Source organism: Pristiophorus japonicus, chromosome 5 (genome assembly GCF_044704955.1).
Source record: "Pristiophorus japonicus isolate sPriJap1 chromosome 5, sPriJap1.hap1, whole genome shotgun sequence".
Classification (NCBI taxonomy): Eukaryota; Metazoa; Chordata; class Chondrichthyes; family Pristiophoridae; genus Pristiophorus; species Pristiophorus japonicus.
This window is the reverse complement of record NC_091981.1, coordinates 260,973,308-260,999,113: the sequence shown is the minus strand read 5'-3', so window position 1 is coordinate 260,999,113 and position 25,806 is coordinate 260,973,308. Positions and strand designations below refer to the sequence as shown.

The window sequence follows — 25,806 nt, the reverse complement described above, 5'->3', positions numbered from 1 at the left end:
GAGCGCACAGCAAGCTCCCACAAACAGCCATGAGATAATGACTGGGTAATCTGTTTTAGTGATGTTGATTGAGGGATAAGTATTGGCTAAAACTCCTCTGCTCTTCTTCAAAATAGTGCCATGGGATCTTTTACGTTCACCTGAGAGAGCAGACGGGGCCTTGTTTTAACATCTCATGGACGGCACCTCCGACAGTGCAACACTCCCTCAGCACTGCACTGGAGTGTCAGCCTCGATTTTGTGCTCAAGTCTCTGGAGTGGGTCTTAAACCCATGACCATGTGACACCAAAGGAATATTGGAGGAGGAGGAAAGGGTGACTTAAGAGCCAAGGGTTTGTAGACTGCTAGACTTGCAGAGGGTAATACACTAGACAATAACAGCAACTTGCATCTATATAGCACCCTATATGGAAAAACAAGGGACAGATGATAAATCATGTTGGAAGAGTTAGGAGAGGTGACCAAAAAGATGGATCTTAAGGGAGCAGTAAACTTCAGTTACGTGGATAGACTGGAGAGACTGGGGTTGTTCTCCTTGGAGCAGAAAAGGTTAAGAGGAGATTTGATGGAGATGTTCAAAATCATGAGGAGGCTAAACAAAGTAGATGGAGAGAAACTGTTCCCATTGGTGGAGGAGTCGGGACCCAGCGGACACAGATTTAGGGTGAGTGGCAGAAGAACAAAGGTGACATGAGGAAAGACTTTGTTGCGCAGCGAGTGGTTAGGATCTGGAATGCACTGGCCGAAGGGGTGGTGGAGGCAGATTCAATCGTGGCTTTCAAAAGGAAAACAATTCAGGGCTATTTGGAAAGGGCAGGGGAGTGGGACTAGCTGAAGTGCTCTTGCAGAGAGCGGTATGGGCTCAACGGCCGAGTGGCCTCTTTCTGTGCTGTAACATTGTATGATTCTATGATAAATTGGCAGAGAGGTGTAGAAGGCAGAGTTGCAGAGAATAGGGACAAGGGTCTGCCACCAATGGTGGATGGGAGGGAAGTGGAGTAAGGGGCGGGGGGATGCACAGAGGCCTGAGTTGGAGGCCCAAAGGGCGCAGGAGGAGATTTAAGGTTGGAGGATATTTCAAAGATAGAATGGGGCAAGGCTGTGGAAAGATTTAAAAATGAGGATGAAGATTTTAAAATCAATGTATTGGAGAACAACGAGCCAATTTGGAACAGGGCATGTGAACAAGTAGCACCAGGGTCTCAACACTGGTGTTTGTGCCGATCTCTCTGAACTATCTGTAAATCTCCACCTCTATTTCATCTCCACTGTTTAATGGTCTGTCATGCACATTTCTCTCCCGTACTCATATGGATTCTGTCTTAATGCAACTTCATAGGCCCTGCAGAGAAGGTTTACGAGAATGGAACCAGAGATGAGGGTCTTCAATAATGTGGAGAGACTGGTGAAGCTGGGGTTGTTCTCCTTAGAGCAGAGCAGGTTAAGGGGAGATTTATTGGAGGCGTTCACAAGTTTGAAGGATTTTGATGGAGTAAATAAGGATAAACTGTTTCCAGTGGCAAGAGGGTCAGCTTGCATTTATATAGCACCTTTAACATAGTAAAACGTTCCAAAGAGCTCCACAGGGAGCAATCAGACAAAAACTAACACTGAAGCAAAGAAGGAGATATTGGGACAGGTAACGAAAATCTTGGTCAAAGAGGTAGGTTTTAACAAGTGAATTAAAGGAGGAGAGGTGGAGAGGTTTGTCGATAACCGGGGGACACAGATTTAAGATAATTGGCAAAAGAACTTGGGCCAGATGAGGATAATTTCTTTTACGCAACGAGTTGTTATGATCTGGAATGCACTAGCTGAAAGCATGATGGAAGCAGGTACAATGGTGAATAATAGTCAAAAGAGAACTGGATGTATACCTGAAAAGGAAAATTTTCCAAGGATATGGGGAAAGAGCAAGGGACTAATTAGATGGTTCTTTCAAAAATCCAGCACAGAGATGATGGGCTGAATGGCCTCCTGCTGTACTGTTTGATTCTACAAAATCCATTTTGTTGTGACGCTGTTGTAGAATTCTTTATTAATATTCCAAACCATCCCCTATTTTTCCTCTTGTGATAACCAGGAATGTTATATTCTCAATCTTGTCCAAACAGGAACCACATCACTATTATGGATACGTTATCATACTCCTCCATTGCTATAACTGCTTCTAATTTGTTCAAACGTAAAGAAATTGGGGGAGAAATTGCGTAACGCCCCGTTTGGGGTGATAACTTTTGCAGTAACACAAAATTATCGGCGGGTGCTACGTGAGGGACTCCGACGCGAACTTCCGGTTTAGCTCTCGAGGAAGTGAGGCACTAAATCAAGCACTACTCCTTCCCGTGGAGCGCGAAAGCCGGCAAGAGGGGCGGTAGTGGTGCAGCGCTGACCAATGCCTACAACAGCGCTGTCGGGAACAGAGGCTCCTCCCCTCCCTTAAAGGGAAGGGTCATCGCTGCAGGCTCTGCATTGAAACGAAGTACTTTGTCGCCGACGGCAGCCGCGATCTGCGGCGATCAGCCCCCAAGCACTCGAGCAGACTGCAGGGCTGGTCGATTGTGGTCCAATAAAATCCTGAAAATTGGACGTTAGGCAGGAAGAAAACTTTTCTTCCCATGCAACCATCATCCTCTTCAAATAGTGCTCACCAAGTGCCCGGCCTCCCTCACAATGCCTCCTGCAGCTGTCGATGTTGTCGCCTGGCGATGCTGCAGGGGGCGGAACCAACATTATGGTCCAGGGCGCTACTGGGGCGATGCCCAGCACAATGACGTCAAGATAATGAGGGGGCTCGACAAGGCAGATGCAGAGAGGATATTTCCACTCATAGGGAAAACTAAAACTAGGGGACATAGTCTTAGAATAAGGGGTCGCCCATTTAAAATTGAGATGAAGAAGAATTTCTTCTGAGGGTTGTAAATCTATTGAATTCTCTGCCCCAGAGACCTGTGGAGGCTGGATCACTGAATATATTTAAGGCGGAGATAGACAGATTTTTGAGCGATAAGGGAATAGAGGGTTATGGGGAGTGGACAGGGAAGTGGAGCTGAGACCATGATCAGATCAGCCATGATCTTATTGAATGGTGGAGCAGGCTCGAGGGGCCGCAAGGCCTACTCCTGCTCCTATTTCTTATGTTCTTATGATCTCTGGCCACAGGTGATCGTGGTGCTAGGAGGTTACCGGCCCCGCAAACCTCGACGGGAATTTCGAGGGAGACGGTAATACCCAGGCGTAAAGCCCGTAGCACCTCATTATTAACCCCGTGGAGGCATTAACAGGAGGCAAATTTCTAGCCCTTTTCTTTTGCCGTTGCTGCACATAGGGTTAAGCTGCCAAATGCATACAGATTTGAGTAAAAGCTATCAAGGGAATTCATCTGGAAATCAGCCTTTTCTGTGTTGAGGATTTGACTGGTAATGGTACAGCCTACTCTTCGCTTGGATTCAAGCAATGCCATTTGAATTGAAGTTGAAGCTGTAATCAGTAGTTGAACAGTATCGCAAGCCCCAGTATTCCTATTCTAGTCCTCTTCCTGCCAGTTTCAGATCAGTTTAATAAATTTAAAAATCAACCACCCAGAGAACTCGGTGTTGTGGTCTGGTGCAGGAGTAGAACTGCCAATAAATGGACCACTGCAGTCAATTTGAAAAGAAAGTGAGTGGCATACATAAAATTGGAAAAAAAAAATGCGAAACTTTAACTTTTAGACCAGTCTTTAGATGCCATGTCTTCCATTTTGTAACTATGGCAACGTGGAGGCCCCAACCTGCGTGGGAACACCAACGGCAGGTCGGGGCCATAAAAGGAGCGGAGGTCCGGGAGCAGCGTGGGGGCCACTTCAGGGAGCAGTGCGAGCTGGTGCAGGAGGACGACAGCAGTGAAGAATGACGTCATCAAGGTCCAGGTCGGTGATTGGAGCGTGGGCAGATGCAGCAGGAGTGGCGAGAGACTGTGGAGGGATGTGATCGGGGCCCAGGAGAGGCGTGAGTTCGGGGCCAGGGGCCCAGGGGCAGCACGGGCCAGCCCACACTGCGATATGTGTGTGCACTAGGTCCATGCAGCAGAGCTGGTCTCCAGTCGTCTTGGATAACCCTTGTCACTGGACCAAGACCTAGCTCTGTTAAGCCCGTGTGGTGGCTGGTGTGCAACGGCCACCCCACGTTAAAAAAAAATCCATGCACAGGCATCTTCCACCCTTCAGGATATAATTCAGGACCTGGAATGTTAGGTCCTTCATTGAAACACCTGTCAACTCATCCTTTTTTGGCGAAGCAAGTCATCCTCGTTTCGATGATAATGATGACTATGGGTCTGCTGAATCTGCCATCAACATTGAGCTGGTCAGTTTGATTCTCATCCTCATTGGTTAACTGCTCAAGGCTCTGGAGTAGGTTATAACCAAGACCCCCCCATTTCCCCCCCGCCGCCCGACACCTCAGAAGGGTCCGGGCGTTGCGTGAGGCGTGTGAGGCCAAACCGCACTCGCAGGCTTAAGTTTGAGGCCCGGAGTATTTTAACGCCTGGGCCTCACCTGCATGCCGACAGTCGATCGCCCGCCAGTAACGGGTGGAAAGTAGCAGCCGGGTGGTGAGCGGGAGGTTTCGGCGGCCAGAGGCACCAAAGGAAGGCTCGCTGGCCAGTGGGTAGGTTGTGTGGAGGAGGTGGGGGGGTGGTTTCGGGAGGGTCTGGCGGGAGGGAAGGGTGGAGTTCACGGGGAGGGGAGGCTGTGATGTTCCTTGTGGGGCCCAGAGGAGAACACCTGCTCCACCAGGGCCCACAAATGAAGGTTGTCAACTTACCTTGGAGGGCCTCTTCACTTATCGATGGCTACCGACCCAGAAATCACAGCGGCTTCCCCACTCATGCCCAGGTTAAAGTGCGATCAGCGTTCCATTGACATCATGGGACCCCGATTTGCATTCATTCGGGAGGCATCCATTTGAGTCCGGGGTGAGATTCATCCGTCGGCAAATCAGCAGCATTAAAATCCAAATTCGGTGGAAACGGAGAGGGAATGGAGCCAGTCCAGTTTAACTATTCACCTTCTCCCTTCCCACCCAGCGGGGGAAAGACTTACAATTCCCCTCTTTTTCTGTGCTTTCTTCCTTGCTAATTTTTTATTTTCCACTTTTGTAATATTTTGCTATTCACCAATCATATTACACAAAACCTCCCTCCCAACAAATTCCAGTCAGTCGAGGAGGCGGGAGCTCGGAGCAGCGCGAGTCCGGGGTCGGCGAGAGGCCTATAAAAGGCCAGCGGGAGTCGAGCAGTTCGAGCAGTCAGTCGAGGAGGCGGGAGCTCGGAGCAGCGCGAGTCCGGGGTCGGTGAGAGGCCTATAAAGGCCAGCGGGAGTCAGGCAGTTCGAGCAGTCAGTCGAGGAGGCGGGAGCTCGGAGCAGCGCGAGTCCGGGGTCGGTGAGAGGCCTATAAAGGCCAGCGGGAGTCGGGCAGTTCGAGCAGTCAGTCGAGGAGGCGGGAGCTCGGAGCAGCGCGAGTCCGGGGTCAGCGAGAGGCCTATAAAGGCCAGCGGGAGTCGAGCAGTCAGTCGAGGAGGCGGGAGCTCGGAGCAGCGCGAGTCCGGGGTCGGTGAGAGGCCTATAAAGGCCAGCGGGAGTCGAGCAGTTCGAGCAGTCAGTCGAGGAGGCGGGAGCTCGGAGCAGCGCGAGTCCGGGGTCGGCGAGAGGCGTACCGGTGCAGCTACAGGGAGAAGGCAAAAAAACAAAGGTGACGTCACAGCCTAGGGGGTAAGTGATTGGCTGGTGATTGGTGAGTAGTTTTTCTTTTTCTTCTTATATTGGTCAGTAACTTTTAACATTGTTATTACCAGTTTAAGTGTATCTAAGGGTTAAGACATGGCAGGAGAGCTCGGTCGGGTGTTATGCTCCTCCTGTACCATGTGGGAACTCAGGGACGCTTCCGGTGTCCCTGACGACTATGTGTGCGGGAAGTGTATCCGCCTCCAGCTCCTGACGGACCGCGTTACGGAATTGGAGCTGAGGGTGGATTTACTCTGGAGCATCAACGATGCTGAGAATGACGTGAGTATCACGTGTAGTGAGTTGGTCTTACCGCAGGGAAAGGGTCCACAGCCAGATAGGGAATGGAAGACCAGCAGGAAGAGTAGAGCAAGGAAGGTAGTGCAGGGGTCCCCTGCGGTCATCCCCCTGCAAAACAGATACACCGCTTTGGGTACTGTTGAGGGGAATGACTCATCAGGGGAGGGCAGCAGCAGCCAAGTTCATGGCACCGTGGCTGGCTCTGCTGCACAGGAGGGCAAGAAAAAGAGTGGGAGAGCGATAGTGATAGGGGATTCAATTGTGAGGGGAATAGATAGGCGTTTCTGCGGCCGCAACCGAGACTCCAGGATGGTATGTTGCCTCCCTGGTGCAAGGGTCAAGGATGTCTCGGAGCGGGTGCAGGACATTCTGAAATGGGAGGGAGAACAGCCAGTTGTCGTGGTGCACATTGGTACCAACGACATAGGCAAAAAAAGGGATGAGGTCCTACGAAACGAATTTAAGGAGCTAGGAGCTAAATTAAAAAGTAGGACCTCAAAAGTAGTAATCTCGGGATTGCTACCAGTGCCACGTGATAGTCAGAGTAGGAATCGCAGGATAGCGCAGATGAATACGTGGCTTGAGCAGTGGTGCAGCAGGGAGGGATTCAAATTCCTGGGGCATTGGGACCGGTTCTGGGGGAGGTGGGACCAGTACAAACCGGACGGTCTGCACCTGGGCAGGACTGGAACCAATGTCCTAGGGGGAGTGTTTGCTAGTGCTGTTGGGGAGGATTTAAACTAATATGGCAGGGGGATGGGAACCAATGCAGGGAGACAGAGGGAAACAAAAAGGAGCCAAAAGCAAAAGACAGAAAGGAGATGAGGAAAAGTGTAGGGCAGAGAAACCCAAGGCAAAGAACAAAAAGGGCCACTGTACAGCAAAATTCTAAAAGGACAAAGGGTGTTAATAAAACAAGCCTGAAGGCTTTGTGTCTTAATGCAAGGAGTATCCGCAATAAGGTGGATGAATTAATTGTGCAAATAGATGTTAACAAATATGATGTGATTGGGATTACGGAGACGTGGCTCCAGGATGATCAGGGCTGGGAACTCAACATTCAGGGGTATTCAACATTCAGGAAGGATAGAATAAAAGGAAAAGGAGGTGGGGTAGCATTGCTGGTTAAAGAGGAGATTAATGCAATAGTTAGGAAAGACATTAGCTTGGATGATGTGGAATCTATATGGGTAGAGCTGCAGAACACCAAAGGGCAAAAAACGTTAGTAGGAGTTGTGTACAGACCTCCAAACAGTAATAGGGATGTTGGGGAGGGCATCAAACAGGAAATTAGGGGTGCATGCAATAAAGGTGTAGCAGTTATAATGGGTGACTTTAATATGCACATAGATTGGGCTAGCCAAACTGGAAGCAATACGGTGGAGGAGGATTTCCTGGAGTGCATAAGGGATGGTTTTCTAGACCAATATGTTGAGGAACCAACTAGGGGGGAGGCCATCTTAGACTGGGTGTTGTGTAATGAGAGAGGATTAATTAGCAATCTCATTGTGCGAGGCCCCTTGGGGAAGAGTGACCATAATATGGTGGAATTCTGCATTAGGATGGAGAATGAAACAGTAATTTCAGAGACCATGGTCCAGAACTTAAAGAAGGGTAACTTTGAAGGTATGAGGCGTGAATTGGCTAGGATAGATTGGCGAATGATACTTAGGGGGTTGACTGTGGATGGGCAATGGCAGACATTTAGAGACCGCATGGATGAAGTACAACAATTGTACATTCCTGTCTGGCGTAAAAATAAAAAGGGGAAGGTGGCTCAACCGTGGCTATCTAGGGAAATCAGGGATAGTATTAAAGCCAAGGAAGTGGCATACAAATTGGCCAGAAATAGCAGCGAACCTGGGGACTGGGAGAAATTTAGAACTCAGCAGAGGAGGACAAAGGGTTTGATTAGGACAGGGAAAATGGAGTACGAGAAGAAGCTTGCAGGGAACATTAAGGCGGATTGCAAAAGTTTCTATAGGTATGTAAAGAGAAAAAGGTTGGTGAAGACAAACGTAGGTCCCCTGCAGTCAGAATCAGGGGAAGTCATAACGGGGAACAAAGAAATGGCGGATCAATTGAACAAGTACTTTGGTTCGGTATTCACTAAGGAGGATACAAACAACCTTCCGGATATAAAAGGGGTCAGAGGGTCTAGTAAGGAAGAGGAACTGAGGGAAATCTTTATTAGTCGGGAAATTGTGTTGGGGAAATTGATGGGATTGAAGGCAGATAAATCCCCAGGGCCTGATGGCCTGCATCCTAGAGTACTTAAGGAGGTGGCCTTGGAAATAGCGGATGCATTGACAGTCATTTTCCAACATTCCATTGACTCTGGATCAGTTCCTATGGAGTGGAGGGTAGCCAATGTAACCCCACTTTTTAAAAAAGGAGGGAGAGAGAAAACAGGGAATTATAGACCGGTCAGCCTGACCTCAGTAGTGGGTAAAATGATGGAATCAATTATTAAGGATGTCATAGCAGTGCATCTGGAAAATGGTGACATGATAGGTCCAAGTCAGCATGGATTTGTGAAAGGGAAATCATGCTTGACAAATCTTCTGGAATTTTTTGAGGATGTTTCCAGTAAAGTGGACAAAGGAGAACCAGTTGATGTGGTATATTTGGACTTTCAGAAGGCTTTCGACAAGGTCCCACACAAGAGATTAATGTGCAAAGTTAAAGCACATGGGATTGGGGGTAGTGTGCTGACGTGGATTGAGAACTGGTTGTCAGACAGGAAGCAAAGAGTAGGAGTAAACGGGTACTTTTCAGAATGGCAGGCAGTGACTAGTGGAGTGCCGCAAGGTTCTGTGCTGGGGCCCCAGCTGTTTACATTGTACATTAATGATTTAGACGATGGGATTAAATGCAGTATCTCCAAATTTGCGGATGATACTAAGTTGGGTGGCAGTGTGAGCTGCGAGGAGGATGCTATTCGGCTGCAGAGTGACTTGGATAGGTTAGGTGAGTGGGCAAATGCATGGCAGATGAAGTATAATGTGGATAAATGTGAGGTTATCCACTTTGGTGGTAAAAACAGAGAGACAGACTATTATCTGAATGGTGACAGATTAGGAAAAGGGAAGGTGCAACGAGACCTGGGTGTCATGGTACATCAGTCATTGAAGGTTGGCATGCAGGTACAGCAGGCGGTTAAGAAAGCAAATGGCATGTTGGCCTTCATAGCGAGGGGATTTGAATACAGGGGCAGGGAGGTGTTGCTACAGTTGTACAGGGCCTTGGTGAGGCCACACCTGGAGTATTGTGTACAGTTTTGGTCTCCTAACTTGAGGAAGGACATTCTTGCTATTGAGGGAGTGCAGCGAAGGTTCACCAGACTGATTCCCGGGATGGCGGGACTGACCTATCAAGAAAGATTGGATCAATTGGGCTTGTATTCACTGGAGTTCAGAAGAATGAGAGGGGACCTCATAGAAACGTTTAAAATTCTGACGGGTTTAGACAGGTTAGATGCAGAAAGAATGTTCCCAATGTTGGGGAAGTCCAGAACCAGGGGTCACAGTCTGAGGATAAGGGGTAAGCCATTTAGGACCGAGATGAGGAGAAACTTCTTCACCCAGAGAGTGGTGAACCTGTGGAATTCTCTACCACAGAAAGTAGTTGAGGCCAATTCACTAAATATATTCAAAAGGGAGTTAGATGAAGTCCTTACTACTCGGGGGATCAAGGGTTATGGCGAGAAAGCAGGAAGCGGGTACTGAAGTTTCATGTTCAGCCATGAACTCATTGAATGGCGGTGCAGGCTAGAGGGGCTGAATGGCCTGCTCCTGCACCTATTTTCTATGTTTCTATGTTTCTACCCCTTTTACAAGCAGCGTGACACATTCTGCCAAGCCTTGGAGATGTGGGAAAACCCAACTCCACAAAGGATCCATAGAATATCCAGGAAAATACACCTCAATGCATAATAGCTTTGTGAAGTAGTCATTGAGAACCCCAAAAAAAGTTACGTAGAAAAAGAAAAAGCAATGCCACTGCAAATGGAATACATCGCAAACACAAATTACTGTTTGAAATGGGGGATGCTGAAGGAAAAGTCCACCTTCCATTGAACAGACAAGTACACTCCTTCAATATCTAGATCCAAAACTAATCCATTTCATCTACTTGGGAAAGAAAGTTTCAAAGTGAATGCTTTCTGCTTATTGAGAGCAGCAATTGACCTTGTGAAGGGATTGTTAATGCTTTTGTGCCACTAGAACATTATATCCCACTGGCTTTTTCAGGTAGGTGCAGACACAGGTTCTGAAGTGGGGGAGTAACACATTCCTCCCAGAAACACTGTTGAAATAAAGTGACTAAATAAAGGACCAAAATTCCATGGCCCTTCCGGAGATAGTGAAGTGAAAGTCCGGAAAATGGCCAGGTACCTGGACACACCAGGATCCAACTTTTCCTGGGAGGTTCCTGTGGCCCTGAACCTCACTGCCCCCCTCCCCCCCGCCCCAACCTCCACAAACAAGGTCACTGATGTGGAGGGTGACAGGGCCAAGGATGGGTACTTCCTGCACTGGGGGCTCCCGCAATCCAGGCCTCACAGGGACCTGTATGGTTATGTTGAAAGGTATCATGATGAGTGAGAAGAAATGCAGAAGGCTTCTGAAGGTCAAGAATAGGTCCCACAAGAGTGGGGAGGGGGCGGTCCAAGATGGGGATTATGTTTTGGACCTGGCAACCCCACCTCCCAGAATAGTCAAGTCATGTCAGCCTACGGGACAAGGCAGGTGACGGAGCAGCATCCAAGTGACATTCAGTGCCCTCCCCTGACGCTGCTTGCTCCATTAAGGGTATTCCAGATCATATCAACTCACCGCGTAAAAAAAAAATTCTCCTCATCATTCCTCGAAGATTATTTGATGAAAGGAATTTTCCTCCAGAACGATTTATTTTCTTTAAAATTTGCAAGTGCACAACAGCAGCGAAAAGGCAAAGCAAGAGAACCAAGCAAGGGCAGACATTGCACATGCTGACTCAATGGTCTATTAAACAATCAAAGGTGAGCAGCAGATTAAACGGACAACAATAACTTGCATTTATATAGCGGGTTTAACGTAGTAAAATTATCCCAAGGCGTTAACAAACAAGATTTGACACCGAGCCACATAAAGTAATAGTCGGACAGGTGACCACAAGTTTGGTCAAAGAGATAGTTTTTAAGGAGCATCTTAGAGGAGGAGAGAATGGTAGAGTTGGAGAGGTTTAGGGAGGGAATTGCAGAGTTTAGGGCCAAGGTAGCAGAAGGCAATAGTATGTGTGAGGAATCAGTGTCACCCATTTCTCCAGCCAACTCAGGTCAGGCATTGCAATAATTATATCAAGCAACAAATATCATTCAACAATAACGTGTATTTATATAGCGCCTTTAACGTAGTGAAACGTCCCGAGGCGTGTCAAAAGTCATGGTCATTGACTGTCAGTAAATATGGGCGTGAGAACAGAGTGAGAGCCAAAAGAGAATGGAAAGGGAGATTTCCCTCTTCAATTTTGCAATTTTGCAATGGATGAGGAAGACCATTCAGCCCACCCTAGCCTATCCATGGAGAAGCTATTTATGATTCCCCTCCACCGACAAAATCCCGTTGTTTTTGGAATGTTTCAAGGGTTCTGCCTCCGTTACTCTGCTGGGAAACCCAACCCATGGTTCTGTCACCCTTTGAGGATAATTTTCATCTTCGCCACTTGGGCCAAAATGAGGATCGGGTGGTTTCTATAACGGGGCGGGCAGTCAACATTGTGGGTTTGTTTACTGCCCGAGCGGTGAAGGTGAAAGTGACACCCTTTGTGTGAAGAACTTCATGACATTAGCCCTAAATTTTCCCTTTGCGCGTTTAATCCGTGGAGTCCATTTGCACACAAAACCTTTTCCTAATCACACTTAAGTAAGGCTGTCCCTCCTGTGTTGGTCTTGATAGGCCTCCAAATATATTTTACCCAGCAACAGAAAACGTGTGTCACGATCACCTCATAACAGTGCACCATTGCGGCCTCTCTCAGTAAGTGGAAAACATTTAGTGCAAATCTACTGCGTGTTTTTAGCTATGCTCTGAAATAGCTAAATGAATTAGTGCCATGAACCAGATCTCAGTCAATGTGCTGAACAGCAGTTGTTTGGAGCCTACAGTTCCCCTTCCGTGTGTATGTGTGTTTGCTTTACCTGTTAATCTTGTCAGTGCAGGACATTGTGAGCAACTGCTCTCCCTGTAATACTCCATCCCACGTCTGGATGGGGTTGCAGGATCGGATTGGAATGGTGCCTTCGCCGGATTCAATCTTCGTTCTTAAATGTCCCCGGACTTTCCTGTTCAATGGTCTACTGTGGTGCACTAGAAAACAGAAAACGCTGCCTTCAATCCATGCTGTAAAGACTTGGTGAAAAGATTTGTGAAGAATTTACCTCAGGTAATAGGGAGCTGATGGAAACTGAGGGTCAGAAGCTCTGTCCCCCATAAGCAATAGGAACAGGAGTAGGCCCTTTGGCCCCTCGAGCCTGCTCCGCCCATTCAATAAGATCATGGCTGATCTGATCATGGACTCAGCTCCATTTGCTTGCCCGCTCACCATAACCCTTTATTCCCTTATCGCTCAAAAATCTGTCTATCTCCACATTAAATATATTCAATGACCCAGCCTCCACAGCTCTCTGGGACAGAGGTGCAGAAAGCTGCCCCAGCTCCTTAACTGTCCCTTTGCTATTGAGGGAGTGCAGCAAAGGTTCACCAGACTGATTCTCGGGATGGCGGGACTGACATATCAAGAAAGACTGGATCAACTTGGCTTGTATTCACTGGAGTTCAGAAGAATGAGAGGGGATCTCATAGAAACGTTTAAAATTCTGATGGGTTTAGACAGGTTAGATGCAGGAAGAATGTTCCCAATGTTGGGGAAGTCCAGAACCAAGGGTCACAGTCTAAGGATAAGGGGTAAACCATTTAGAACCGAGATGAGGAGAAACTTCTTCACCCAGAGAGTGGTGAACCTGTTGAATTCTCTACCACAGAAAGTTGTTGAGGCCAATTCACTAAATATATTCAAAAAGGAGTTAGATGTAGTCCTTACTACTAGGAGGATCAAGGGGTATGGCGAGAAAGCAGGAATGGGTTTCTGAAGTTGCATGTTGAGCCATAAACTCATTGAATGGCGGTGCAGGCTCGAAGGGCCGAATGGCCTACTCCTGCATCTATTTTCTATGTTTCTATGTTTCTAAATCCTGGGGATGAGACGATTTGCACAAAGGAGGTGGATGGCCGCACTACTTAAAGCACTCTATGGACATCTGTCCTTTATGCGGGGTGGGGTGGGGGGGAGGGGGAGGGATGGTGGTGAGAGGGGTGTGGGGGGTAGGGTGCCAGGAATTTTGGAGCAACACTATGTTGCTCTGTCACATGAGGGCAGAGTATTCTGGCTGAAGATTATTAGACTTAAAAAAAGACAAAGTCCACTGTGCAGCAACTAGATTCCTAAGGGCAAGTGATTATTCTGTTAGGAAGCCAACATTGTGGCCCCACCTCTGAGAGTGGAGCACTTGCAGGCGTACTATGCATATTAGGCAAAGAAGGTGGAGCTGGTGGGAGTTTTAGCAGATGACATCATTGCAGCAGGTCCTGATCCTTTCTGATAGCAGCAATGGAAGGATGGGGCAGTGAGAAAAGGCTCCCTGTCGAAATTTCTTGTACTGCAAAAACAAATGCATTGAAGACCAACGGAAATGGATCCTGCCCCAAATTCTGCTTCTCTGCCCTGCATATGTTCCTGTAGACGCCGCCCAGGCCCAGGAATCTCAGGCCCTAATACTTTAGTGTGAACCACCTATCCACAAAGGGATCAATTTAACTCACCCTCCCCCTGTCATTTTTTCTTCCCTTAATTTTCTGTCCTTGGCTTCCAAAGGTACTGGCTTGCACTGAGGTGGCTGCCGTGCAGCATTGACCAAATGGCCAGAGCTCACACATGACTCTAGATGGTGAGTGTCAGCAGGCTACAACAGCCAAGCTGTTTTGGACATGTGCACATGTGCACTTTCCGACAGGTGATCAGGACCAGGGGCCCTGCCTGATTCTCTTTTTCAATCCCGAACTGGCAAGCTTTGGAACCGCAACTGCTGAGCTTAGCCAGCTCGATGCACACCATGGACCTAGCTTGCAAACTTCCTGATCTGTAAGTCCCAGGACCAAACCCAGTGCTGATTAGGACTACTGCAAGTGTGGAAGAGACACAGCAACATAGACAACATAGTCAGAATCAGGGGAAGTCATAACGGGGAACAAAGAAATGGCGGACCAATTGAACAAGTACTTTGGTTCGGTATTCACTGAGGAGGACACAAACAACCTTCCGGATATAAAAGGGGTCGGAGGGTCTAGTAAGGAGGAGGAACTGAGGGAAATCTTTATTAGTCGGGAAATTGTGTTGGGGAAATTGATGGGATTGAAGGCCGATAAATCCCCAGGGCCTGATGGACTGCATCCCAGAGTACTTAAGGAGGTGGCCTTGGAAATAGTGGATGCATTGACAGTCATTTTCCAACATTCCATTGACTCTGGATCAGTTCCTATGGAGTGGAGGGTAGCCAATGTAACCCCACTTTTTAAAAAAGGAGGGAGAGAGAAAACAGGGAATTACAGTCCGGTCAGCCTGACATCGGTAGTGGGTAAAATGATGGAATCAATTATTAAGGATGTCATAGCAGTGCATTTGGAAAGAGGTAATATGATAGGTCCAAGTCAGCATGGATTTGTGAAAGGGAAATCATGCTTGACAAATCTTCTGGAATTTTTTGAGGATGTTTCCAGTAGAGTGGACAAGGGAGAACCAGTTGATGTGGTATATTTGGACTTTCAGAAGGCTTTCGACAAGGTCCCACACAAGAGATTAATGTGCAAAGTTAAAGCACATGGGATTGGGGGTAGTGTGCTGACATGGATTGAGAACTGGTTGTCAGACAGGAAGCAAAGAGTAGGAGTAAATGGGGACTTTTCAGAATGGCAGGCAGTGACTAGTGGGGTACCGCAAGGTTCTGTGCTGGGGCCCCAGCTGTTTACACTGTACATTAATGATTTAGACGAGGGGATTAAATGTAGTATCTCCAAATTTGCGGATGACACTAAGTTGGGTGGCAGTGTGAGCTGCAAGGAGGATTCTAGGAGGCTGCAGAGCGACTTGGATAGGTTAGGTGAGTGGGCAAATGCATGGCAGATGAAGTATAATGTGGATAAATGTGAGGTTATCCACTTTGGTGGTAAAAACAGAGAGACAGACTATTATCTGAATGGTGACAGATTAGGAAAAGGGGAGGTGCAAAGAGACCTGGGTGTCATGGTACATCAGTCATTGAAGGTTGGCATGCAGGTACAGCAGGCGGTTAAGAAAGCAAATGGCATGTTGGCCTTCATAGCGAGGGGATTTGAGTACAAGGGCAGGGAGGTGTTGCTACAATTGTACAGGGCCTTGGTGAGGCCACACCTGGAGTATTGTGTACAGTTTTGGTCTCCTAACCTGAGGAAGGACATTCTTGCTATTGAGGGAGTGCAGCGAGGGTTCACCAGACTGATTGCCGGGATGGCGGGACTGACCTATCAAGAAAGACTGGATCAACTGGGCTTGTATTCACTGGAGTTCAGAAGAATGAGAGGGGACCTCATAGAAACGTTTAAAATTCTGACGGGGTTAGACAGGTTAGATGCAGGAAGAATGTTCCCAATGTTGGGGAAGTCCAGAACCAGGGGACACAGTCTAAGGATAAGGGGGAAGCCATTTAGGACCGAGATGAGGAGGAATTTCTTCACCCAGAGAGTGGTGAACCTGTGGAATTCTCTACCACAGAAAGTTGTTGAGGCCAATTCACTAAATATATTCAAAAAGGAGTTAGATGAAGTCCTTACTACTAGGGGAATCAAGGGGTATGGTGAGAAAGCAGGAATGGGGTACTGAAGTTGCATGTTCAGCCATGAACTCATTGAATGGCGGTGCAGGCTAGAAGTCTGAATGGCCTACTCCTGCACCTATTTTCTATGTTTCTATGTTTCTATGTTTGGGTCAAAGGGCTAGCTTCTGTGTTGCAATTCCTGTGTAATTTACCCGCAAAGCCATTGAGGGAATTTATCGAGCATTTTAGACCGGTTTAGTTTAATCGTCTTGTTTAAACTGCTCAAACAATCATTTTGAACAGTTTAAATCAACCATTTAACTACACTCATCTCAACTGCAAAATCTGAGAAACAGAAATTCGATCCAATTGTTGCTTCCACTTGAATATGTGTAAACATGTTTTCAACAAACTCACTATTTGTTAATGTGCATGCAGTAAGCAATGTCATATTTCCTCCTATTTAAATGTTTCTGCCATTAAATGCTTGTAGATTACAAGTTGGGAATATTGAACTGCATTTACTTTCAAACCGTTTGTTTTCCTGTAAAGTGGTTACATTTACATCACAGAAGCATCAATCAGTTGTTGAGATAATATTAAGGTATTTTGGCACAAAAAGGGTTAAATGGCCATTTTCATGATTTACAACTTTCCAACACAACACAAAACATACGTTTTGGAAATTTATGATTTAATTGAATGACATTTCATTAGTGGGAACAAAAGAAAGCAGTCAATTATTATGCACCTAGAATAATAATCAAGCAGCTAATTAACTGGGAGAAATGACAAAAAGTTGGTAATCTGTGAACAGCACAATATATTTGCAAAATCACTGACTTTAAAAAGCCCATTTTCTCCAATAATGACCAGGTTGTCACAGGGAACATTTTTGACAGATAGGACCATTGAAGGGTATCAGAAGCAAGAAGGGACCAGAAAACTGTGATGTTTGGAACTGATTCCAAGCATGTAGATAGTCGTGCCTTATCCCATATGGTCAATTGTTCCTGAGGTAATTAGGACCTATGGGAATGGGGTGGAGCGGTGGGGGGAAGAAAGTTAGTTTAAATATGGCTAGAGATGCATAATGGTCTCCTGGAGCATGCTCTATTACTTTACAGAGCTGGGAAGGAATTTCCCAGATACTGTATTTACACAGAGAAATGTTTGCTAGGGTGTAGCAAGTAAGGTAGCACAAGTAAAAAGTCACAGGGTTACGCAAATGACATTATACATATTAGGGATTTTACAGCCTTCTGGACTCAACATTCAATTCAACAATTTCAGACAATAACCTCTGCCCCCTATTTTTTCAGATGGCAGCTGTTGTTGATCCTGCCATTCCCATTTGCTCATACATGGGCAGAGGAAACATTTCAAGGACACTCTCAAAGCCTCCCTGATAAAGTGCAACGTTCCCGCCGACACCTGGGAGTCCCTGGCCAAAGACTGCCCTAAGTGGAGGAAGTGCATCCGGGAGGGCGCTGAGCACCTCGAATCTCATCACCGAGAGCATGCAGAAATCAAGCGCAGGCAGCGGAAGGAGCGTGCGGGAAACCAAATTCCGCACCCACCCTTTCCTCCAACGACTGTGTCCCACCTGTGACAGGGACTGTGGTTCTTGTATTGGACTGTACAGTCACGAAAAACTAATTTTTGGAGTGGAAGCAAGTCTTCCTTGATTTCGAGGGACTGCCTATGATGATGATGCATTCCCATTTACACCTCTTCGAGACCCATATTTTGTTTCTTTGCTTGTCTCAATACCATCTCCTTTTGTTTTGTACAATCATACTCCGGTGGGAGGATGGCCCGAACGTCGCCGGTGGAGTGAAGGTCCGAAGGGGCGAAGGCTCGTGCGTGAGGGCGAGGAGTGAAGGTAAGGCTCAAACCTGCGGGTGGAGCTGGTCGGTGGCTCACCGCCGCTGAGATCGCTGGGAATCGGTTGGACTCCTGGCCTTCATTCCTCCAGCGCCATCCTGGCCTTCCTTCCTCCAGCGATGTTCTGGCCTCCCCCCGGCCGCTGGCCCCACTCAACGGCGGAGCCTCTGTCGAGCACGTGGTGTGCACAATGGATGTGGCCACTCTGACCTCTCTGATCTCTCCTCCTTCCACAGAGGGGACCTCTGACCATCCCAATGCCTGCCCTCAGCCTCGGTTTTCTCACCACGTCACCGAAGGGCGCTGCTCAGTGCTAAGCTTATGGCTCGCATCCCGCCGTCGGAAACTAGTCCCATACAGCAGAGTCTGGTCTCCGTCGTCCAGGACCCCCTTGCCACTGGACCAAGACCTTGCTCTGATAAGCCTGTGTGGTAGCTGGTGTGCAACGGCCACCCCACGTTAAAAGAACTCACGCATTGGCATCATGACAATCACACTTTTTGTCATTTAATCTCTCCTGCCTTCCACTGCATCATAGACTTTCCCTTTTGTTCTTTCCTCTCTTCCCCACTTTCCCTGCCTCTGCACTTACTTAAAATCTATTACATCTCTAACTCTTTCCAGTTCTGACAAAAGGTTATCGACCTGAAACATTAACTCTGTTTCTCTCTCCACAGATGCTGTCTGACCTGCTGAGTATTTCCAGCATCTTCTGTTCTTATTTCAGATTTCCAGCATCCGCAGTATTTTGCTCTTGTTGTTTATATTATACATATGCTGGAAAGAGAATATACTGTTTAGAGGAATTTCCATGGTCTTAATCACTTTGTTTGAAACTACACTGCTCTGAGGTTTAAAGACAAAACTCACACAGACGGCAACTGTTGGTTGACTCTATCAATAAAAATTATTCACTAAATAGTGAGAGACTAGTGAATTTTGTTGGGATGGAGGCTGTGGAAGGCCTGAGAGGGACTGATATGGATAGCTGCAGAAATCACATAGTATTTACCGTATTAATCATATCTTCTGTGATTTTCTTAAGTTACAACAATGTGCCGATACACACTTATTGTGCATAACCACATAATCGTGCATGTGATGGTACTACCATACCTAAATAGAGGAGTGTTTCATGAGCTCATTCTGTCTCATTTGTTCTCTTCCCGGTGCTCTACAAGGTACATGCAAAGAATACCTCTCACCACAGCATGAACTGTCATCGCCCATATTTGAATCAATAACTTGACAATATTCCACTCCGGGGACTTGAGCTCATAATCCAGACTGACACTTCAGTGTAGTACTGAGGGAGTCGGAGGTGCTGTCTTTAGGAGATGTTAAACCGAGGCCTCATCTGATAGACATTATAGATCCCATGAATTATTTTGAAGAAGAGCAGGGGAGTTATCCCTGGTGTCCTGGTCAATATTTATCCCTCAACCAATATCACCAAAATACAGTGTGATTTTGTGCACAAATTGGCAGGATTGTTTCCTACATCACAACAGTGACTACACTTCAAAAAGTACTTCACTGGTTGTAAACCACTTTAGGACATCTTGATATCATGAAAGGCGCTTTATAAATGCAAATCTTTCTTTCTTTTTTGACTGCACTTCAAAAAGTACTCAATTGGCTGCGAACTGCTTTGTGATGTCCTGAGGATGTGAACGGTTCTATATAAGCGCAAGTCTTATTTTATATATAAATGCAAGATGTTCTTGCTGTTATTGTTTCCATAGTCAGCGGTCCTGCATCAGAGCTGCCAGTGGTGACAGATGCTGATGAGGTCCCTAAATCGTCCCTCAATACATTGCGAGTTGCCTCTCTGGGCCTGTTAGATGTTTCAGCCTATGACCAGGAGACAACTTGAAAAGCATTGTGTGGTGATTTTAAAAGACCAGAAACTTGTGAGCATTTGGGCTTCTGCCCAAGTAGTGGCCACGACCTGTCTGCTTGCTCTAAAAGCCTGCGGTCAGTACCTGTATAATTGGAGTATGTACAACTCCAGTATTTCCACTGTGCGTGTTTTGTATATGACTTGCATTTGTTGCTGAATTACACAATGGCTCTGGATATCCCGCACTGATAAACCATGAGTACACTTACACTCAGCCCTGGCTTCTCGATGAGAGTTCAGACGTGCGTCCCCACATGGAGGCGTGCTGATGTATAGATGGAAAAGGACGCTCTCTTTCAACTTGTAGCCGCCTTCTTTCTGGTGAGCAAAAATTGATCGTTCCCAGTCATCTGGTTGTTTACTTTTGGAAACAAAAAGAGATTAGATCAGTGCATTAATTTAACAAATCATTAATTAGCAAACTGCATTCATTTCTCAGCAAGAGGAATTTATCTAAATGGTTTCACTTACAGTTTGTGCAATAATCTTTGCAGAGTTTGAAAACAATGCCACTGTATGCACAATGTACGGCTGGCAGAGTAGCTGTGACTGCATTTATCGACAGCATGCTATTTATTTAAACAAAAGTATCCCTGATAGTATATTCTGTGAGCTTTTAACCCTTCAATTGCCCAAAATCGTTTCTCTAGAGCAGACTAAAATGCCACTTAAGTGGTATAAAACAAAATATTAGGAAAGTGCTCAGGATTGGATTCCCTGCATGGAGTACAGTAGCTTAATAGTTATGTTACTGGACTAGTCATCCAGAGGTCTGGACTAATGATCCGGAGATGTGAGTTTAAATCCCATCACGGCAGCTGGGAAATTTAAATTCCGAATAAAAAGCTAGTATCAGTAATGGTGACCATGGAATTATCGGATTGTCGGAAAAGTCTAACTGGTTCACTAATGTGCTTTAGGGAAGGAAATCTGCTGTCCTTACCCGGGCTGGCCTATATGTGACTCCAGATCCACAGCAATGTGGTTGGCTCTTAACCCTCTGAAATGGCCTAGCGACCCACTCATTTGTACCAAACTGTTACGACAAAGTCAGCACTGTGGGAGTACCTTCACCACATGTACTGCAGCGCTTCAAGAAGACGGCTCACCACCATCTTCTCAAGTGCAGTTAGGGATGGGCAATAAATGCTGACCTTGCCAGTGATGCCCACATCCCTTGAATGAATATATTAAAAAAAAAATGATTTTCAAATTGGATGATTGGTGCTCACAATTTCATTTTCTCCTTTTTCCTTGAAAAACAAAATTAATTTTGTGGAATTTTCTTCAGGTTTTAGTGCATTTATAAGAAGCAATTCACACTAAATCAACTCAATTACCGAAGAACATAAGAAATAGAAGCAGGAGTAGACGATTTGGCCCCTCGAGCCTGCTCCGCCATTCAATAAGATCATGGCTGATCTGATCATGGACTCAGCTCCATTTCTCTGCCCGCTCCCCATAACCCTTATTCCTCAAAAATCTGTCTTTCTCTGCCTTAAATATATTCAAAGACCCAGCCTCCACAGCTCTCTGGGGCAGAGAATTCCATAGAGTTACAACCCTCTGAGAGAAGAAATTCCTCCTCATCTCAGTTTTAAATGTGCGGCCCCTTATTCTGAGACTATGTCCCCTAGACATGGACAACATTAGTCCAGGCCAAGTTCATTGAAAAATATAGATGGGTTCTAAGCTGCTGTATTAATGAAAAAAAGGAAAGACTTGTATTTATCTAGTGCCTTTCATGACCACCGGACGTCTCAAAGCGCTTTACAGCCAATGAAGTATTTTTGGAGTGTAGTCACTGTTGTAATGTGGGAAACGTGACAGCCAACTTGCGCACAGCAAACTCCCACAAACAGTAATGTGATAATGACATGATAATCTGTTTTTGTTATGTTGATTGAGGGATAAATATTGGCCAGGACACCAGGGATAACTCCCCTGCTCTTCTTCGAAATAGTGCCATGGGATCTTTTACGTCCACCTGAGAGAGCAGATGTGACCTTGGTTTAACGTCTCATCTGAAAGACAGCACCTCTGACAGTGCAGCACTCCCTCAGCACTGCACTGGAGTGTCAGCCTAGATTTAAGTGCCCAAATTCTTGGAGTGGGACTTGAACCCACAACTTTCTGACACAGAGGCAAGTGTGCTATCCACTGAGCCACAGCTGACACTTAAATGGGACATTCCATTAAGGTAAGCTGCAATGATAAAGACACCCCATCTTTGAATTTGCTACATTGATTATAACCAATCTAGGACAGGAAACTTCCAACTGATGCTTAATTTTGTGTAGTCTGAAGAACAGCAAGTTGCTAGTTAATCAGACACATATTTCAGTTTCTCCAATCTTTGCTTGATTCGTTCTCTGCCTTCTTCCTACACTTGATCCTATGTAAACAACTGTAGCTTTCTCTGCTCCCCTTAGTAGCTACTTGTGCCCAATTAAAGTATTTTTTTACAGAACAAAAAGTTCATTTTAGTGAGGTCGATAAAGACCTACTTTTCAAAAGATGAGTAATTTTTGTCTTGTTTTCTCTCCTCGTCCACTGAAGGTGTTTACTCATTGCTAGTGTACATTTTTTCAGGCACTGACTGCCCTGTACATTACAACAATGACAACACTTGAAAAGCGCTAAATTGGCTGAAAAAGCGCTTTGGACGTCCTGAAGTCGTGAAATGCACCATATAAATACAAGTTTTTTTTTCCGGTACTTTGCCCAAGGGGCAAACATTTTCTTGGGCAGTATTTCCCCCTCTGCAGATTAAAGAAAACCTTTGGTTAGATGAAGTGACATCCCTGCGCACCTCAGATACTGGAATGGACAGGATTCCAGTGGAAGCCAATAATAAAAGGAATGCAGTTCCACTTTTTGGGTAGATATATGACACACTTAGCATTATCGTGAAGCAGCTATTGGCTTCACGGCGATGCAAAACATAGCATATAACTGGAGCTAAACTGGCATATGTGCAGGAGACAGCTTTGGGTATGAGACCACCACACACAGTTGGAGCTTCACATTGGCCTTAGTGTAACTTCAACTGGTATAAAGTAACCCTATTGAACTTTAAAACTAAATTTGAATTAGTTCGCTGGTAATCTGCCGGACTATCTTTTATCTTTTAATATTAATACGCAGATCAGCAAAAATCTTTTTCATTGCTTTCAAATAGTAGCTGCAGTATAACTGTAGCATTAGATGGCTCCTGAAATCTGAATTCTCTGAAAGCTTAACTTAGTCCTCTTTTAATATCTATTGGGCCGGATTTTGCATTCAGTGGCGAAGCGATGGTGCGAAGCGATGGTGCTCACCGTTGACCTCAAAGAAAGCTTCTCACAAAGATCTAGCAAACTCTGTGGTGTGAATTTCACTTCTCCCGACGTTAGTTTGAATCTGGTGCCCAATCAAGCAAATCTCCAGCGTCCAGCAACAGTTATGTCATCAAACAGGCTAAGCAGCCAATCACGTTGAAGAATTCTCAGACAGCAAACCAGGAAGTAAAATGCACAGTCTATAAATTTACTTTTTACAAATTTTACAGAGAGTGAAATAAAGATTGGGACATACACACAGGATTAATCTAGAGGCTGAAATATCATAAACAAACTTTCAAAATGATATTAAAAACTATATAATTCTTATATTAATGGAAACATTTGACATTGCGCAAATATAAAATTAGTTTTTCAGCGTCAGAACAGTTGTTCAGCAGTCAACACGCTGTTAAAAACCCAGCTGTTCAGCAAGACGTAACTTTTTCGGTGTTTTTTTTGACAGCAATATTTCAGTGTAACAGGTGAAGTTTTCGTCAAGAACTACATTTCGGTGTGATTCCAATTGATTGTGGGCTCCGCAGAGTTCCATGGTGCAAATTGTGGAGAAGCGTAGAATCACGGACAGCAACTTCTGCATTACCGTGTTTATCTGCGCATGTGCTGACTCCAGAAGTTGCTGTCACTTTCAGAGGAGTAATGATGGCGAACGCAGACAATTTCGCCGTCATTAGCACTGCAAAATCCGGGACATTATTATCTAAACCTTAATAAGCTTTTCTTTAGATTGGGGATGATCTTACATTTCTCGATGCACACAGAGAGCCAGACAGAGATGGGCATTATCCTTTACAGGTTTTACTGAAAAGGGACGCTCCTATAAAGGGACAATACCACATTGATGAGATGGGTTGACTGCCAGTGCAGAAAATTCAAAGCATTTCAGCACTTCTTAAGAGTGCACGTGTTGGATCACACTTCTGTCTGCTTTCTTTGGTGAGATTAATGAAATACAAAACCTTCTCTAACACTGTCAAAAAAAAAGCTAAATTAGTCAGAATGGTTTAAAAATATCAGGCTTAGCGCTCATTTTCCTTCTCAGGATAGTTAACTTTGTTGCTGTTGTTCCAAACATGCTCTTGCTGTTTTGTTTATTTAAACCTGAAAAGGCACTTTGTTGCTTACAATGGGCCCAGTTAAAAAAAGCTTGTGTGTATTCTGCCTGGTGAGGTTGCTGATTCATTCTGCAGGGCTATGGGGAAAAGGCTGGGGATTGGGACTAATTGGATCACTCTTTTAAAGAGCAGGCACAGGCACGGGTACAATGGACCCAATGGCATCCTTCCGTGTTGTATTATTATATGATTCTATGAAATGTCTATTCGGATACTCCAAAATGCGACCCTTGGACATGGTAAAGTGACACAGGTGCCCACCACAGAGGTTGAAAAACTGGCCTGACTTTATCATCATGACAGCTTTTTCTTAGTTTAAAAGATCTAGTGGTGCCTTTCGTTTCCAATGCCACTGCGACAAAACCATTAAAGATCTGATTTCTTAGCTACCTCAGACTTCCTGTTGATGTGAATAGCGAAATCAGTTCATGGCAAATGTAATTTCTTCTCTGAGCTCAGCAGTGGGTGAAACCCATGGAGTAAGGAGAGCAATGAATCTCCATGCATTCCAAATTACTCAGTCAAAAAATACCATTTGCATATTAACCCATTAAGCACTTCCTATTTTTCCATAACCCCTCCTGGTGTGGAGAGGCTCCCATTTTGGCGGCTAAAACATATAGATAGAAAAATACCAAATCTATTTGGGATTAAGCCTATCTCTCCACGTCTGATATTAGCTTGGCAGAAGGCGTTAGTTGGCTTTTACAGCTGTACAGTCAATTTGACTCCTTGCAGACAGGTTAATATGCAAACTACTAACGACCTTTGTCCTAGTTATTTCTTTCTGACGTTGGAGTACTTAAAGAACAAACATGCTGGATTCAGATTTTTTTCATCCCTGCAGTGTCTGATTGCTTATTTCCATCTAAATTGAACCCACTTCTTAAAGAAAAGAAATCTGAACAACATTCAGTTGCAAGCTTTATTTATTTTTTACTAGGTGCAAAGTAAAGCTCCCTTTACTCTGCTCAAACTTCAGAAGAGTACTTTCCTCTCATGTAACATTAGTTCCAATTCTTTATGGCTTCTTTGAGCAAGGCCACGATTTGGGGTATAAATTCGTGTGGGGCGGTGACAGCAAATTGGCAGTCAGTTTTGCACTCCGCTCATTGACTTCATTTGAAGATAAAATTGGGTAGAGTGTAAAACAGGTTGCCGTTTCACTATCACCCGTTGTGAGCTATAGCCCAAGATGGATGTATATCCCTATGAGTGATCAATCAATACCAATTTTGTGCTGGGTTGAGACTCACTTTACACAAACCGTCTCTAGCCAGCAGGCAGAGGAAACTTTCATCCCATCAGTCTGGGCTGTTTTTGGGTCCAACTCCCAGAATGAAAGACCATCATCTAAGCTGCTGCTCAATCAGGTTTTAGCTTTTTCTCAACTGACCAAAGAGCACGTCCAAGAGGGACACTGAAACAATGGAGAGTCAAAGGTTTAAACGTGGCAATCAATTCAGTGACTATAACTAGATGGGCCATGGTTTTCTGTGAGCACTGCAAATAGATTATACCTAAGAGTCTTTCACCATGGAGCCTTGCTCACTGGGAGTTTGAATTGAAGAATCTGCTGGGCAGGCCAGTGTGTCCGATTCACATA

At 45.6% G+C, this 25,806-nt stretch overlaps 1 protein-coding gene across 1 annotated transcript in view; it reads right to left on the bottom strand.

The window, feature by feature from the left end:
- adarb2 (adenosine deaminase RNA specific B2 (inactive)) overlaps positions 1 to 25,806 on the bottom strand; it is an 832,900-nt gene that overhangs the window by 80,541 nt on the left and 726,553 nt on the right. The window contains exons 7-8 of the mRNA XM_070880093.1: positions 19,954 to 20,105; positions 12,247 to 12,415 (exon numbers count right to left, since the gene is read on the bottom strand). Of these exons, the coding sequence (XP_070736194.1) occupies positions 12,247 to 12,415; positions 19,954 to 20,105 (321 nt within the window). The remainder of the gene's footprint in view (positions 1 to 12,246; positions 12,416 to 19,953; positions 20,106 to 25,806) is intronic.